At 38.7% G+C, this 17,770-nt stretch overlaps 1 protein-coding gene and 1 long non-coding RNA gene across 2 annotated transcripts; one reads left to right on the top strand and one right to left on the bottom strand.

Annotated features, from left to right (window-relative positions):
* The first annotated feature begins 515 nt into the window (after positions 1-515).
* slc2a11a (solute carrier family 2 member 11a) lies at positions 516-12,674 on the top strand. Its single transcript, XM_085407014.1, has 12 exons — positions 516-539; positions 826-924; positions 1,438-1,598; positions 2,669-2,793; positions 2,937-3,066; positions 3,183-3,331; positions 3,472-3,659; positions 4,183-4,293; positions 5,806-5,907; positions 9,560-9,635; positions 9,983-10,110; positions 11,932-12,674. Exons 1-12 carry the CDS (start codon positions 516-518, stop codon positions 12,148-12,150), a joined length of 1,512 nt encoding a protein of 503 aa, XP_085263140.1. The 3' UTR covers positions 12,151-12,674.
* LOC146670197 (uncharacterized) lies at positions 2,788-9,335 on the bottom strand. Its single transcript, XR_014911758.1, has 3 exons — positions 8,983-9,335; positions 3,217-3,291; positions 2,788-3,110 (listed from the first exon to the last, which is right to left on the bottom strand). It is a non-coding gene; the product is annotated as an uncharacterized LOC146670197 (long non-coding RNA).
* Positions 12,675-17,770: the final 5,096 nt, after the last annotated feature.

Below are 17,770 nucleotides of genomic sequence, written 5' to 3' on the forward strand. Positions count from 1 at the left end.
AGATTCCATTAAAAGTTTTGCATTGTATTTACGTAACAAACATATTTTTTTGAGTGTACTGAGATCAGTTCTAGATCGCACGTTCTGTTTGTAGATGTTTTATTCAAATTTGAGATATTGATGTGTATCCTTTCGTGCAAATAGGTACTTTTTATATACTGGAATTTATCAGGAGTACCTCCTTGTACTCCTCTATGGTTGGGCAGCTTCACTGATTTCATTTTTGCTGTTCTTAATTACTGACTGACAGCACCAAGTGACATTAATTGTTATCACACTCGCACACTGGCAAGATGGTAAATCATTACAGTGGCATTTGAAAAGATCTGGTAATACATCAGCTCAGTGATCTATTTGGTCGTGTGTGTGCGTCAACCTGCTGATTGCAAAACTGCAGCCAATCAGGCTTGACCTTGTGCGTAGAGGATTATTTGATGGGGGACTGACGCCTGGTTTGTTTTCAGACTTGATCGTGCCACTTCTTTTTAGCATTTTACCACCTCCTTTGACCAACAATGTCGCATGCTGGTGCACAAAAGGTAATTGAGCAAATTTGTCTTTTTTAGTAAATCGTCTGTTTTGGAGTTTAAAATACCTTTACTGTGTTTGTAGAAGCTTTATGCAGATGTGCAGCATGGCTATATTACTTGGTAGCTGTTTAGGTGATACACCTTGCAGGGTAATGTGACAGGCTTTAGTTTTTAAATGTGATTTTACTACATTTCTAACACACATAATTTTTTTCTAAGACAATGTAACAACAAAACAAAACAACTGTGATCTAGCTATCTGTCTGTCTGTATGTCTGTCTGTTTATTTTAACAGGGCAGTCCTCTGACACTGGTGCTGATGATTGCTTCTGCATCCATTGGAGGGACTCTTCAGTATGGATATAACCTGGCAATAATGAATGCTCCCACAACTGTAAGTTTTTGTATTTTAAATGATTTCCTGCCATTACTTTATAGCTATACACATACGTGTGAGTACATATGGTTTCTAAAAGAGTTGACAAGAGTCATGCACTGATAGTACATGTACTTAGCTACTTATGAAAACTCTTGCCTGTTATTTCACATTTGGGTCACGGTGTAATTTGGCAAAAACAAGAATTGGGTTACTTGTGCCTGTGATTAGTCATTCTTATTGTATTGGTTTCAGGGTTTTTTGGGAACTGATTCTGGATGCAGTGTTATGTTTTGCCCAGCAGCTGCACTGATTAAAGAGCACAAACTTTACCCAGAAGCAAACAATTCTGTAACCTTTTGATAATTCACAATAACACTGACACCTGCTTCCTGATGTGGATTCATAAAATATAATATAAGGTTTCTTTGCTGAGAAGATCAATAATAAAAACTGGCTAAAGGAGCTACAGTGTGCTCAGATGTAATGAAAGTGGTAATAAGTGCTGGCCTGACTCTTCTTCTCTCACAGTTTATCCAAAGTTTTATCAACGAAACATTCTTGGAGCGATGGGACGTCCAGCTGGAGGAATACCAGGTGACGTTAGTCTGGACAATCATTGTCTCCATCTTCTCGTTGGGGGGGTTTGCTGGAGCTCTTATTGCAGGACCTATGACCATACGCTTTGGGAGGTAATGCACGTGTAAAGGTGTAAAAGCACATGTGCACTAGGTTACAAATTGAGACTTCAACATGCAAAGAACAAATGATCAACCTGCTGTCCGAATGATAGATCGTTCATTTACTTTCCTCCATCACGTGTAAATACTGCTCTGCAGAAGTCTTGCACCACTACTCATTTCTTTATACTGTGCTAGGAAAATAGAAAGTAGGAGCAGTGTGCAAACATATGTGAAAATACAGCATATACAAAATTGAACAATTCCAACGAGTTTGCAAGTCAGTATTTGGTATGACCCCCTTTACTCTTGAACACACTCTGAACTGTGTTAAGCAGCTTTTTTTTTCTTGTAATTTCTTTAAGTAGTCTTCAGGAATCGTTCTCCAGGCTGCTTTAAGGTATTCAGAACTCTTGTTGGATGTTAGCTGCCTTTTGTTCTTTTCTCTGTCAAGATGAAGAGACTTTCTGTTTTTCTCTTGTCTTCAGTTTCCTCAAATTTTTTAAGGACACACTGCACACCATGCCAAAAATAGCACACTTTTCAGCTATTAGCACCTTGGTGGTGCAAAAATACTATTTTATGCTTTCAAACTGTGCTATCTTTTACATTTTCATAAATTCAGTGAAAGAAATGTAGACAAATTATGTGCTTTACAACAGGTTGCTTATAACAAAAAGCTGAAAGATACTAAAACTGGTTCATTTGTTTCAAAAAGTTACAAGAAGTCTAGATCCTTGGAAACTAAATATAAAGAAAGGAGACTTGTCCCAAGACTTTTGCACAACACTACATATTTATATAATGACTTGAGTTTTTTCTTTTATACTCATGTTGATTATGATTGATTCCTGCACTTTTACTGTAGTGCTTTTAAATGATGAAGCTTTGGGGTTTTTTTTCTTGTGTCCACAAAACTAAAAGTCTAACAATGTTCAAGTCTTCCTGTGACACTCAACCAAAGCTCTAGAATAAATTTTTCTGCGTAGTGGTCTTGTAATATGACGTAACATCTCATCCATCAGTCTGTATTAAAAAAATAATAATAATTAAAAATAACTGTCCTCTTTTTTCTCCTGAAGGAAGAAGTGCCTGCTGCTGAACAACATTTTTCTCATGACTGCTGCACTTTTAGCACTGACGAGTAGAACCGCCAGATCTTTTGAGATGATCATGATCTCACGTGTCCTGGTTGGAATAAATGCCGGTATGTTAGTACAACATATAAGTAATATGCATGCAAACCGGTAAACTCAGGTATAACAGAGCAATGCAAGCAAAATATATTTTATAATATAATAAAAATAACTATTCAACAAACACTCCTAAAAGGACATGATCATTCTACAGGTATCAGCATGAATGTGCAGCCCATGTATTTTGGAGAAAGTGCACCAAAGCACTTAAGAGGAGCTATCTCTTTGTCATCAGCTGTGTTTACAGCATTCGGTGTCGTGTTAGGACAGGTGGTCGGACTCAGGTTTGTTCATCGTGCAGCTTATAATTGTCCATATACTCTATAATCTGTTGACAAAGAAATGTGTTAAGTAGATTTCACAAATATCCACAGTAACACTCTGGATTATTTCTTTAAAGAGAGATTTTGGGCAGTGAGCCGTGTTGGCAGTACCTTCTTGCCAGTAATGCCATTCCTGGACTCATTCAGCTCCTGACCCTGCCATGGTTCCCAGAGAGTCCCAGATATCTGCTCATTGATAGAGGAGACAAGGAGGCTTGTATTAATGGTGCGTACTGTATTATGTCAACCAGCAGCGAACAGTACATCACCCCCTACTCTCAGCTCAGGATATTTTTCATATAAAAACATATTTTAGACAGAAATCATTATCAGGTGTTAATTTTATTTTTTGATTTTTATGTTCAGCTCTGAGACGCCTGCGAGGCTGTGAGGTCCAGAGTAGCGAGCTGGATGAGATCCTGCAAGAACAGGCCGAAACCAAAGGAATGAGGGCGAGCCACCCCTGGGAGCTTTTTACTGATCGCTCTGTACGCTGGCAGCTCATCTCTGTCATGATCATTAGCAGTGCCATGCAGCTCTGTGGCAATGACTCGGTAAGAAGAAATTTCATCCGTGCTGTGATCTGAGAGATGTTTTGTGTGTGTTCTGGCTGTGAGGGTGTGTCAGGATCGCTGTAACTTATCCTGAAATGCATCAGATGTTTGTTTGGCCACAGGTTAATTTGAAAGTTGATCAGAAATTTTAGATGATGGATGGGTTTCTTAGTGTTTCTGCATGTCACATTAATTATGTATGCTGGTGATTAAGTATCAGGCCTCACTGTACTGCTGAATGAATAATATGTGATGCCTGTTGTTTTGCTTGAAGAGCCTGATAGGAACCTTCATGCCACACATACAGACTAAATTTGAGAGCTACAAGTTTGTCATGAGGAAAAGCGCTGACTACATGATCATGTGTTTCAAGGCTTTTAACCACATGCTTGAGGTTTTAGAGAGGGCAGTGGGTATTAACACTATTACCTTTGTACAAATACTACCGTAATCAGCTTATTAAAATCTTGTGAAAATCGAATGATGGTTTTAAGTGACCTCACATCTTCTGTTTTTCTTGCAGATTTACTTTTATGCATCATATGTGTTTAAAGAGGCTGGAATATCAGATGACAAAATCCAGTATGCTACAATCGGCACCGGGACATGTGAATTCACAGCCTGTATAATGTGTGTAAGTACCCATAATTAAAGCTCACATTATGTAACCAGCTACATCCAAAGAGAGACTGTTTGCATTGTTTTTAAAGCTGTATTGAAGGCTGCAGAATAAGGACTGAAAATAACCCCTACTAGTGTATATGCAGCCAGTAAGTGGGAACACCTACATGACCTTGCGTAAATGTGATACAGCAATCATTTTAGCAGGTTGCACAACGTTACGCATAGCTACGAAGTCTGTAAAAAATTGATTGAATTGCTAAAGAGTCATTATAACCCTTTTGTTTTTCTGGGTATTTCTGAATCTTTCTGTGGATACAAAGACACCAAGTTAAACTAACAGTTCTGTAACAATGGGGAGTGCCTCTCCGGTGGGGGACAGAGCCATTGCATGCAGGGAAAATAAAGACACAAGCAGTAGCTGATGCTCCCTTTACTTTAATCCTTAATAATTGACAAAAAATAAAAACAAAATAAACTTAATGATATGTTTCCTGCTTCCCTAGGAATTAAGAGAGTAGGTAGCAGTCAGGCACTGCTATTTAAATACACTTGATTAATGGATCATCAGCATGTGTTGTGTCCTATAAAAGCAGAAGTTTGGGAAGTTTTCTGGTTTGGCCCATACATACCCCGTACAGGGGAACATCTACAACAGAATGACTTGAAAAGAGAATAAACAAGGTGTTGTTCATACATCAACCTGACTGAAAAAGTGTGGCAGTACCTTAAGAAAGGTGTGCACAAACAAATGCCTGCACATTTCAATGAACTGAAGCAACACTGTAAAGAACTGTAGGCTAAAATTCCTGCACAACAATGTGAAAGACTGATATACAGAAAAGGAATATTTTGAGTGATTTCTGCTAAAGTGGTCCTACGAGCTACAGAATTATGGGGTTTATCTTGTTTGTTTGTCTGTTTAAATGTAAAAAGTTTTTCATACAAGTTTATTGACCTTCACAGCAGTAACGAGATTTTAATAGGTTAATGAAAAGAGCAAAGAAGCAAACACAAGTTTGAAGGTCTGTAAACCTTCAAACTTGTGTTTTCATGTAGTGTTATTGTGACACCATTATTGTAGTTTGTGTAATGAACTTCAGGGGTCAGAGTAGACAGATTCTGATTCCTTTAGAAAAATCTGGATAGTTGTTTGTATCTAACGTTAACTGACTGACTTCTATTAAACTATTTATCTAATTCATTGCAAAGACGCAGATAAAGTTATTTACTTGCAGCATTAGCCTTCCCAACTTAAAAAGAGGCTGCCCATTTTGACTACAAATACATTAACTGTTTATAAATGACACAAGAGAGAGATGGGCTTACCTCTAAACAAAGTATTTAACAGCCATATTCTGAGTATGTTTACTCCACTTTGCTTTCTTCAAAAACTAATACTAATAAAATAAAAATACTTTGCTTTCGCTCAGTCATTCTTTCTGCTATATGTTGGTTACCTAACTCTCGTGTTCTCATTTGACACAATAAGAACAGAGTCTGATGCACATTACGATTCTCTTAGAACCTGCTGGTAGAGCACAAAGGTCGGAGGTTCATGCTGGCAGGAGGCTTCACCCTCATGACCTTCTGGGCTGTCGTCTTCACGATCGCTCTGTCATTTGAGGTAATCAGCTTACTTTAAATGTGAACATCAGCTCATTTATGTGATATATATATGCACACACAATATTGAATTTAGGTGTTATCGTAGTCATCTGTACTGTCATTAAACCAGGTTTCCCCAGATTGACTAAAGTGACTAAAGCCATCTAGTTCTTGATAGTTACTGTACTTTATTAAGGATTATGATTATTTTGTATGAGCTTTAACCAGTGGTAAGGAACTAAGACACATCAGTGTCAAAATCGAACCACTGGGAGGCATTGTGAGCTAGCATTCAGGCACATGTTGATATTTATCTAGAGAGAAGAGAAATGCATAATGGACAAACAATAGAGGTTCAAGGTTCAAGGTTCTTTATTTGTCACATGCATAGTTATACAAGTATAACACACAGTGAAATGTAGCCTGACACGCTCCTCGACATGTGCAAAAATTGTGTGTGTGTGTGTGTGGGGGGGGTAGAGGAAGAACATTATATATATATATATTAGGGGTGCAACGATACACAAAATTCACGGTTCGGTTTGATACGATACTTTGGTGTCACGGTTCCATATTTTTTCGATACAAAAGAATTGTTCATGCCTTTTTTAATTTGTCATTTATTAAAATTATAAATATATATTTTAACTCAAAAGTACAGTTTTTAAATTTAATGTTGCTGAAACAAAAGTAATTAAAAAAATAAATATATCTCAGGGCTCTCAAAATTTCAAAATCCCTGGTAGCCCTTCGGGCAGGGACTCTTCAGTTTTTGGTAGCCCAAAATAAATGTAAGTAGCCCGAATAAAAAAGGGAGCAATTTTTTGATTAATGTTTTGTTTCCTTTACAATATTATACATTAAAGTATAATATTGTAAAGGAAACAAAACATTAATCAAAAAATTGTTGAAAAACAAATTACAACATTGTATAAAAATTACAATCATCAACTCAAATACTTGGTTCTAATTGAACAGAAATTTCTATGAACTTGTAAGAACTGTGTATGACATGAATCAGTCTGTGTCAGATCCTGAATTTGAAATTTCCGCTGAAGTCACAGGTAAGAGGCAAGTGGAACCAAGATCTAGGCCATTTGCTTTTTGAAGTTTGCAAAGACTGCTAAATTTTGCCAGTGGTAGTTCACTCTTTGCAACATAATACGCTGTTCTAAACAGATTTTTCAGGTTTATTTTTCGTATGTTATTTGCAATTGGTGTTTGTTCTGGGAAAGATATTGCAGACTGAGCAATAATGCATTTCTTGCATTTCTCATGGGTTCTAATGGGGGCCTTTCTTAAAATGACTGGTCCCAGTAACAAAGGCGCTTGTCGACTCAGAAATCGAGAGAAAACCAACAACACACCCGGCAGAACATTATGTTATTTACACGGGTGCACATAAGTGGTCCGCACGTGCGCATTCGCTGTCAAAATAAAAGACGCGCACCAGATAAGAAGTTGCAAGGCGCGTTTGCGTCCATATAAAAAGCACTGTTTTTGTCCGCTAAAGTGGGATTTTCACGGCACATTCCTCACCACATCTCTGTGCGTTCATCATTTGTTTGAAGCCAGCTCACCTCCTGCAACCACTTTTCCGAGAATACGTGCTTCTTTTGTGGTTCGGACTCCTTCTGACATTTCTTTGGAGGTAGAGGAACACCAAAGTAATTGCTTAAAGGAGCTTCTTCGACATCTTTAAGAGTTTTAAACAAATGTCTGTCCTCCTCCAGAAAATCTTATGTATGCAAACACGCGTTGCAACTTCATATCTTGTGCGCGTTTTTTTTTTTTTTTTGACAGCGAATGCGCACCTTCTTTCCTACAATAGCCCGACGGGCAGGGCAGAGAGAGTTTGGTAGCCCGACTGGGGTTGCAAAATCGCTAGCCCGATTGTGCAAGCCCTGTATCTGATTGAGGAATCACTCATCTTTGGAAAAGAGAGTTTATTACAGAGAAATGGCTCTTTCCAAAATAAAAGCTATACTATACGCTTCTTCTGGGCTATATTCTCAGCAGCATATTGTAGCGGGTCAGGGCTGTTCGGGGTTCTGTTTGTACAGTTATGTTTTGTTTATGTTGCCATAGTGACGGGTGACGCCCTCTCGCTGCGACGGTGTGTCCTTCCGGGGTCAGAGGGCGCCCTGTGTGTTGTTGTTGTTGTTGTTGTTGCTGTGGTGTTGCCGCGCTGAGCAGTTAGCTAGCGGCAGTGTTCTTCTGCAGATGTCAATAAACGGCTGTGCTCCCTGGCTAGCTTACGGGAAGCAAGACCAAACGACACCTCCGTCTCCTCCTTGTCTGAGCTCGCCACATTGGTGTCAGAAGTGGGATGATGGTGGCACCCCATGTTCTGACCCGAGTGACAAAAGAAGGCACCTGGACATTTGCAGGACTTTGTGTGGGGAAATGGGGTCGTCGGGGACGACTGACCCCTTAGGTGGGGGCTATGTAGCGGGTCAGGGCTGTTCGGGGTTCTGTTTGTACAGTTATGTTTTGTTTATGTTGCCATAGTGACGGGTGACGCCTTCTCGCTGCGACGGTGTGTCCTTCCGGGGTCAGAGGGCGCTCTGTGTGTTGTTGTTGCTGCTGTGAGGTTGCCGCGCTGAGCAGTTAGCTAGCGGCAGTGTTCTTCTGCAGATGTCAATAAACGGCTGTGCTCCCTGGCTAGCTCACGGGAAGCAAGACCAAACGACACCTCCGTCTCCTCCTTGTCTGAGCTCGCCACAATATTAAACATATCAGGTCCCCATAAGGAGAATCATGTGCTAACGGCTGTCTAAATGACTCGGGTAAAGTTTGTAGCATGCATGCTTGTTTTTGTCTGCTTCCACTTGTCTTTGCACTAGGATGATGTCGGTGTAAATGTGCAGTCATATTCGTTGTGTTCCCACTAGTGCTGTCAGCGTTAATCTCGTTGAAATGACGTCAACGCCACAACACGGCAAATCTCCGTCAACGAGCTACCCCTGCGTGGGGCTAGACGGCCAACACGTTAACGAGCTAACCGCGCTAACACACTAGTTCCCACCCATGTAATTGAGCATTGCGTGGCACATCCAATATACTGTTTTACTTTAGTCCATGACGCGCTTACCTTCAGGGTCATATGTCACATGAAAACCAAAATAATTCCAAACGCCAGATCTGAATGAGGGTGGGGGAGGTTCAATTTGCCATGTTGCAAGGAGACCTTAACTTCTGTCTTGCTAGCTTGCCCTGCGCTCTTCCTTCTGATGATGCTGTCTGTGTTGAAGGCTCAGTGGATCTGCGCTCGACAGTGCAGCCTAGGCGGAGTAGTCGAACGCAGATTCACTGAGCGCTCAACACAGACAGCATCGTCAGAAGGAAAGTTGATAAAAATAAATTACAAATTTTGTATTGTTCGATACATATGAGTACCGAACCGAAAGCACTGTATCGAACGGTTCAATATCGATACGAGTATCGTTGCACCCCTAAAAAAAAAAAAAAAAATATATATATATATATATATATATATATATATATAGTATAGTATAGTATATACATTGGGTAAAGTAGGAAGTGATGTGACATATTTGGGATTTGGGGTTTTTACAGACTTCTCTTGTCACAACTCTATGGTCTCTGTCAGATATAATAATGTTCTTGACTAGGAGTTGCTCACTGCTTTCCTCCCCACATGCACACAGCACCATACAACCTGGATGTCGTACCTGACCATGACCTGTGTCTACACCTATATTCTCAGCTTTGGCATGGGACCAGGTAAGTCTTTTACCGGGATTTTACACGCGACAGGTTCAAAATGTTTCAGTACTCAAACATACATTTGAAACAAAATGTCATCGTGTTTTACTATCTACACATTTTACTTATTTAGATCAACATATTTACTACATTTTATCAGTTTTCAGCATCTTACTTGGTTGGCTACTCCTTTGTTCATCTCCACAACTAAAGTAAAATGACTACACACTGTATCACTTTAAACTCTGATACACTACAGAGTACTGCAGGAGTGTGTAAAAGTGTGATACAGTGGTTATATTGATATGTTATATTGATATATCTAACCAGTACGGTTTTGTTTGGTTTTTTTTGTTTTTTCTCAGCTGGAGTGACTGGCATTCTTCCCACAGAGATCTTCAATCAGGCGGCTCGGCCGGCAGCCTACATGATTGCTGGCTCCATGATGTGGCTCAACCTGTTCGTCGTTGGAATGATCTTCCCATTTTTAGTAGTCAGTCTGTTGCTACATCCACACTTTAGTCAGCGTCTGTCCATCTGTCCATGCATCCATCCAATTAGCAAACCTGCAGCGAGGAGAAATAAGCACAAGAATGGTGTTCATATGCCAATAATATTATTACTAAGACAAGACTGGGGCACTGTATAAAGCGCTTTTCATGTTACCATGTTATTTATTAGTGGAGATGGCTAGATGGTACAAAGATAGGTTAGTTTTCAGTGTGGTGTTTGACATTTACTTGTCTCTCTGAATAGGGTCCCAGCTCTACCACTACAGAAAACAGAAAAGAAAAGAAAAGCCAGTGGGTCACATGGGTTTAGTCCATGTCGGAAAACCAAGATGCCAAATGAGACAGTAGCACTCCTCCAACATTACAATTATATACCATTTGTGTTAAAATGCTGACTATTAGATAGCTTACCATCTTAATATTGGAGCTGGTAAGAACACAAATTTAGGAGCAGCATTTTTGGAGTTCAACCCACAATAGGGACTAACAGTCATGATGCATCAGTATATCAATATACAGGCCCTATAGGTGATGTACAAAAGAATCCTCTTTTAATATTTCTTTTAGTATATGGCTTAAAAAAAAAAATGTATAACTGCAAAATATCAAAATACAGCTTTCTAAGTGGATGGGTGTGAATCCTACTCCCACTACTCACTACTCCAGGGGTCTCAAAGTCCAGGCCTCGAGGGCCGGTGTCCTGCAGTTTGTAGATCTCACCCTGGGTCAACACACCTGAATCAAGTGATTAGTTCATTACCAGGGCTCTGGAGAACTTCAAGACATGTTGAGGAGGTAATTTATTCATTTACATCAGCTGTGTTGGATCAAGGACACATCTAAAACCTGGGGTGGCTGTAGCTCAGGTGGCAGAGCAGGTCAGCCAGAAGGTCGGTGGTTCGATCCCAGGCTGCCTCCTGGCTGCATGACAAATATCCTTGGGCAAGATACTAACCCCGTGTTTGCCTACTGGTCGTGGTCAGAGGGCCTGGTGGCACCAGTGTCCGGCAGCCTCGCCTCTGTCAGTGCACCCCAGGGCAGCTGTGGCTACAATGTAGCTTTCCGTCACCAGTTTGTGAAGGACTGTGTTACACCCCGGCCTAGGCAACCGGGGTGCAACGTAGAAAAACAAAGATAAGGAAAATAAAACCACGAAGGCTCTCCACCAAAATCCCAAAACGAAAATATCCCATGACGAAAGTATTAACAAACCCATTCACAACTATTTACAACAGACTATTTATTTACAACAAAACACCAAACTATTTACAACACGGGGGAGATCGCGACCATGACACACTGAAACACAGGGTTTAAATACATAGAGGGAGCAATCAGGAAATGGACCACAGGAGGGAAACACAGCTGGGGCAAATTAGAACTGACGAGACAGGGAAAATGTAAACTGAACACACTAAGATAACACAGACTTTCAAAGTAAAGCAGGAAATACATAAGTCATGCAAAAACAAAACACTGACACACCGAAACGTAACAACTGAATGTAGTGTAAAGCGCTTTGGGGTCCTTAAGGACTGAGTAAAGCGCTATACAAATGCAGGCCATTTACCATTTTACCATTTAAAACCTGCAGGACTCCGGCCCTTGAGGCCTGGAGTTAAACACTCCTGACATAAGTGATTTGATGCCCTTCCTGATGTTGCCCCCTCTATTTTTTTTAAATAGTGAATGTACTTAGCTAAATACAGCTTGTTTCTCCCAATGATAACTTGAATACACAGAATTTTTAATGTAGTGTTTGATAAACGTATGACTGATAACATTTTGTTTTCCCTTCACAGAGCGGGCTGCGTGAGTACTGCTTTGTGCCTTTTGCAGCGATCTGCCTGTTGTCTGCACTGTATGTTGGCCTTTTCCTGCCTGAGACCAAGGGAAAGTCTCTGTCAGTCATCATGCGTGAATTTCACAGGCTCAATTTCAAAGGCCAGGAAAACCATTTTGAAGCTCAAACCAAACCTCAGTATCAGCTGGGCGAAGTGTGTCTTTCCACAGCCTTGTAGACAGACTTTTTCTCCAGAAACATGCAGTCACACCCAGCGCATGCCTTACTTTGACCTGATCTGCATCAGCGGGAAGAAGTTTTGTGGTTTGGGAGCCGCTTTTCATATCTTTGAAAAACATTATCTGAAATGTTTTTCCTGTGAGGAAAATGGCAATTAAAAGAATTTATCTTTGACTTTTTCACATTATGCTTTATGTCACTGATTGATGTGAGACAACAAGTCATTGAAACTACTTTATATTAAGTGTACTGTAATAAGGTATAAATCATCTTTTCCACAGAAAGTCATATTTTTGTTATTAGACAGAGCTGGATACCTGACCTGATTCAGCAAATTAAAAAAATGCATTTTTATGATGTTTTGTTCTTTTATTATTATTAATAAATAACAACTGTCTATACGTCTTTGTTAAAGACTGCACAACACTTTATATTAAAGTGGCTCTCTTCAGAGACTAAAACGTGAGGCTGAAGATTAATGTCCAGTCTTAAATCAGAGCACAAAAGCAAAAAAACAGAAGAAATAAAGGCTATTCCAACTGACTTCCTGCTGATTTGAGTGTAATCTTACACACATTTTCACCAAAATGTTGCCAGAAATAGCTCTTAGATGGGATCTTTGCCATGCTGGTCAACATTGTGATCTATAACCATATTGAAAGATAGAGACATGAGCAAGGCAAGGACAGCAAAGTTTACCCGTCTAATGCTTTTCAACAACACAGTAGTTTAGAGCCTAACATGGTCCCTCTATGCTCTCCTATCAGTCTGCTCTTTCTCTACACACTTCCCAAGATCTTGGTTCTGAAATCATTACTACAGAATGATGGCAGCTTGTTTACAGCCGTGGTTGCCAAACCTTTGCCAAACCCATTCTTTCATCCACAATAAACTGATGCCAGTCCAGCCTGACAATGTTTAACAATCATCACTATCATTTAAAAAAGGATCCAAGACAAACCTTGCTGAAATAAGGATCAGCATTAGCACAAACAAACTCTCATAGATCACGTTGACCCTGTAGTTTCACTACATATTTTATCCTTAGTCTAATGTTTTTATTTTCCAACACTGTTTTCTGCATATACTCTATTGCATTTGTAGGCTGGATTGTCTTAATTAGCTACTGTAAACTTAACACTGGGGAAAAATAAATATTAAAGTAAACACATATGAAACCACTGATCACAACACATTTACAGCTCCGAGCTCAGACTGAAGTGGACTAAAGTTTGTGTTCGGGATAGACAATGTTTTGTTCTACTGTACACAGTCCAGTGTTATTATACTCAATAAAGAAACAAATAATTTGAATAACAACAACAACAATAATCATCATCATCACCACCATCATCATCATCATCATAATACATTTATTACAGCAGCTGGTTATTGCGCACAGAAGACATGAGCAGCAAATATACTTTTATTTATTTTTTGATTTGTATGCGATGATTTATTTAACAAGATATGTGGTGACTGTTAATTGAAGCACAGTTTAAAGATCTACTAATTTATTGCTGAGATTTCATGACGTTCAGAGAACTGTGAAGCACATATTTTAAAAATGAGCAAAATATTTTAAAGTTCAGTTCAGCAGTGACTTAACACTTTCATGCATGAATTATGACAACCTTGATCAGGATTTTTCTTAAGTATTTTTATTCATCTTTAGGCATTAAAAAAAGATTTTTGAACTTCATTTTTTGAAACATGTACTTTTAGTTTTTTACATGTCCACTTAGGTGGACAACATACCTTTTGACTGGGTGGCAGGGTATGGAGTGACACATCAGTGTCCAATGTAGTGGTTTATGTGCAAGTACACCATCAGCACTGACACAAAAATAAGATTTTGCAAGAAAACAGCCATTGAAGAGCTGTCCAGTGTAGTGACCATTATAATAATAATAATGGTTTGGATTTATATAGCGCTTTTCAAGGCACCCAAAGCGCTTTACAATACCACTATTCATTCACTCTCACATTCACACACTGGTGGAGGCAGCTACAGTTGTAGCCACAAGCTGTTCAAGCTCTCAAGATCATGCATGCCCATAAGGCCACTCAGCTAAACACTGACATCTTTCAAACCTTTCAGGTTTGCTTCCGTTTCATTGGTGTATCAGTAAATTTTATCTTCATCGGGCTGTCAATGAAAACAACATTTTGGAGACAGAAACATCAACACAAAAAAACAAGAAAAAGTTACAAGAATAACAAAAACACATCAGTTAAATCTTTTAAACGTGTAACGAGGGACTCCGTTTGCAGTAACATAACACGCCCATGCTGCACACACAGTCAATAATGGTGTTCTTTTTATCTGTGTATCAGAGCCGCATGACCTTAGCTCATTGTACTTTCTCATGTTTTTCTGTGTGCGTCACAGATTAAAAACTAATTTCTAACCAGAAAACAGACTATACTGGCACAGCTGCAGTGATAGCAACTATGGGAATGTCATGTGCTATGAAATTAACGTGTTTTATGAAACATGATTGATACAATCTCAAGGTCACAGAGTGTATAAATGTGAGTAAACTGGTCTTTGTTGCTTTATCTATCTATTCTAGCTCACTGTAAACCTATACAAATGCATTTAAGGACAAGATTTTACTATTAAAGTAAAAAACTATATGAAACATCCACTGCAGACCTGCAGTATCCTGCCAACAGATCAGAAGCGTTAATTTCTGTGAAAGAGCTTTGTATAAAGAAATCAGCAAAACAGCATTGTCACATATTATTGGATTTTACTTTGATTTTAATAATTTGAGCACAATAAAGATTAAAAATTAGGTAAATAAAGACTGCATTACAGGCTGCATCTATTCAAAATTCACAAAAAAAAAAATACATTACATTTTGCAAATTGATTAAAAAAACAGAAAATAGCAGAACATGCTGCAAAATCAAAGCATCTGTAATTGTAATTGCAAAAACGTACACACAGTACAAATTGTTTTTGAAAGCTATTCTTAAATACAGTGTTTGAGTAAAAGTACAACATTTGTAAAAACATGCTGCAGAACGCCTTTGGCTAGTTTTATGTTGAACTTCAAAAAATATTATGACATTTTAGTTTCATGTCTGTATCTACTAAATAAGGCACAGCTGTAACAGCAGCAGGGAGTGACTGTTTGGCAACATGTACGTGTTTTTATTAATCACTGCAAAGCTTAAAGCATTGGTAAGTGGTAAGATGCCTGTTAGTTACGCAGTGTACACATAAAATATGTTCACACTCAGTATTATTGTATATCTCACTGTAATGAAGTTTGCTATGGTTAAAGATTATGTCCTCACAGTAGTGCTCTATTAAAGTCTTCACCAGCCAGTAAGCTCTTCAAACTTTTTGTCACGACATTTGATGGCACATAAAAGTTATTTGCCTCCAATGTGATATTCAGTAGAAAAGAGCCTGTGATTTGCTGATTTCTAGTCCCTGTTGACTGTAATTTACAATAACAGTAGTGATATTACTTACTCGCCATGCAGTTTGCTTTTAGCATCGGATTCTCATGAAACACAAAAGCCAGAAAGGAGAAAGAAGAAACATTTAAAAAGTGCTGATGGTTAAGAAAATGTCACATAAGACTTTTTTTTAAACTTATCTTATTTGTATACTAAATCATTTTTTAACTGAAATTTTTCAGAAAAACATGAGATTAAAAAAATGAAAAACAACACAAAGAAGCTTTTATTCAACAATCCATCCATCACCCATTTTTCTATTTACTTCACCACTTAATTGTTTGTGCATATGCAAGGAGCTGTTGGAAATTGGAAAACCTAAATGTGGTAAACATAAATATTCAAAGAAAGGGGGAAAAAATCAAAGTATAAAGCTGGTACCTACATTTCCATTAGTTCTTTTTTTTTTTTTTTTGTGCGCACCAATAATTTATTGCACACGGGATAAATGTTTCCTAAACCCATGATGATGTGCATATAATTGATATTGCATAGACTTTGTTTCTAAATAACAACTGAACTGACCCCATTATAAAAGATATAAGACTAAAAATATCACCCAATGGGTTGATAACATATGTCAATATTAAAATGTGAAAATAAGAACAACCAAATTACAGATTGTCCAAATTGTTTTCTTTAAATTGCCTATTTTGTCAAGTTTGGCTGCTAAAGTTTGTCTATTTAACCTCGCTAACCTTTCTGCAGCACATTCAGAGTTTTGTGAACTACACATGGATGGTGAGGTACAAAACTCCAATCGACGAATCTACCAACCAGCTCATCTGGTCCTTCTTCGTGGCTGTTTTAAGTGTGCGATGGTGGGCTGGGGCTGTTCACAGTGGAAGCCTTCCTGTCACCTATGGCCAGTAATTGCATAAGCATTTGTTGTTTATTAACAGCAGGCACTGCCTTTCAGACACTCTGATCTCTCAGATATTAACAGGAGGATATATTAGGCCAGGGATGTCAAACTCGTTTAACACTGAGGGCCTCATACAGCCCACTTTGATTTTATGTGTGTTGGACCAGTGAAACTGGTACTTCAATAACATGTTTCAGCAATTTCAACTGAAACATGTTATTGAAGTACACACTATCTGCATGGCTTAAATTGTCAGAAGTACATGTGTAAATTTACAGGAGTCTATAATTTGGTGATAGAGGATGTCTTTATCAGCAGGGAAAGCTATAAAACTTATAAAAATACAGTGAAAAGTCCAAGATTTATGTCCTCCTTCACATTTTCCAAAGCCATCCAATGCACCACATTGGAATCTTGGCTATTTTTATTCTCCTCCATTATGTAAAATGCAAAAATGAACTGATACTGCCACTGTAAAGAAACAATTGTTTTCATTCGTCAGAACTTTTAATGTTGTAACTGACCACACTAGTAAACCTCAGTAAAGATCTAACATAAGTCGCCTTGAGGTGACTTATGTTGTGATTTGGCGCTATATAAATAAAATTGAATTGAATTGAATTGGCAGACTGATGGAACAGACTTTGGATGTAATCCTTGTGGTATTTCTGTGTCCAACAGCTTTACAGTGGCTGTGGCAGGAGGACAACTTAAAGATGGAGTTGGACGACATGCAGTTGGAGCGGGAGAGGTCTCAGGGAGAAAAGGCAAAGACTGTAAAGGATCTGCTCACCTCTCGCTGTGTGCGATGGCAACTGCTGACTCTAGCCATCCCTTGTGCTGGCCTTCAGTTTTGCGGCATCAATGCTGTATGCTTATGTTTCTCTGCCGATATGACAGTTATCAACTTAAATCTGTTCGAAATTGCAGTTTCTAGTTCCCTTTCATCTGTCATCCTCTTGTTCAGCTGTGCTTCTACGCCTTTGACATCTTCCGTGAGTCTGGAGTGCCAGAGGACAAGATGCATTACTTGGCCATTGGTATTGGAGCAACAGAGCTCATCGCTATAACGTTGTGTGTAAGTAAAGTTGCATAAATTAGACTTTACATCTAAAAAGCTCTTGGTTATTGGGTGATTCTAAAAATGTCTTTTAGTTTTACTTCTTGGGCACGATTCTGCACATTTGATCATTTACATAAATAATAAAGAAGTAAAGACTGGGAAAGAGGAAAGAACATGCTCGATACGAAGATTTCATAAAAAATAATCAAACAT

This window comes from Rhamphochromis longiceps, linkage group LG5, assembly GCF_057381845.1.
Source record: "Rhamphochromis longiceps isolate RC_006_pf linkage group LG5, R_longiceps_female_GT1.1, whole genome shotgun sequence".
Classification (NCBI taxonomy): domain Eukaryota; kingdom Metazoa; phylum Chordata; class Actinopteri; order Cichliformes; family Cichlidae; genus Rhamphochromis; species Rhamphochromis longiceps.

Excerpts from the sequence above, each read along its gene's own strand:
- slc2a11a (XM_085407014.1), top strand. The coding sequence starts at position 516 with ATGTCGCATGCTGGTGCACAAAAG. Across the intron at positions 540-825 it reads CGCATGCTGGTGCACAAAAG|GGCAGTCCTCTGACACTGGT; the intron begins GTAATTGAGCAA and ends TTATTTTAACAG. Across the intron at positions 10,111-11,931 it reads TGATCTTCCCATTTTTAGTA|AGCGGGCTGCGTGAGTACTG; the intron begins GTCAGTCTGTTG and ends TTCCCTTCACAG.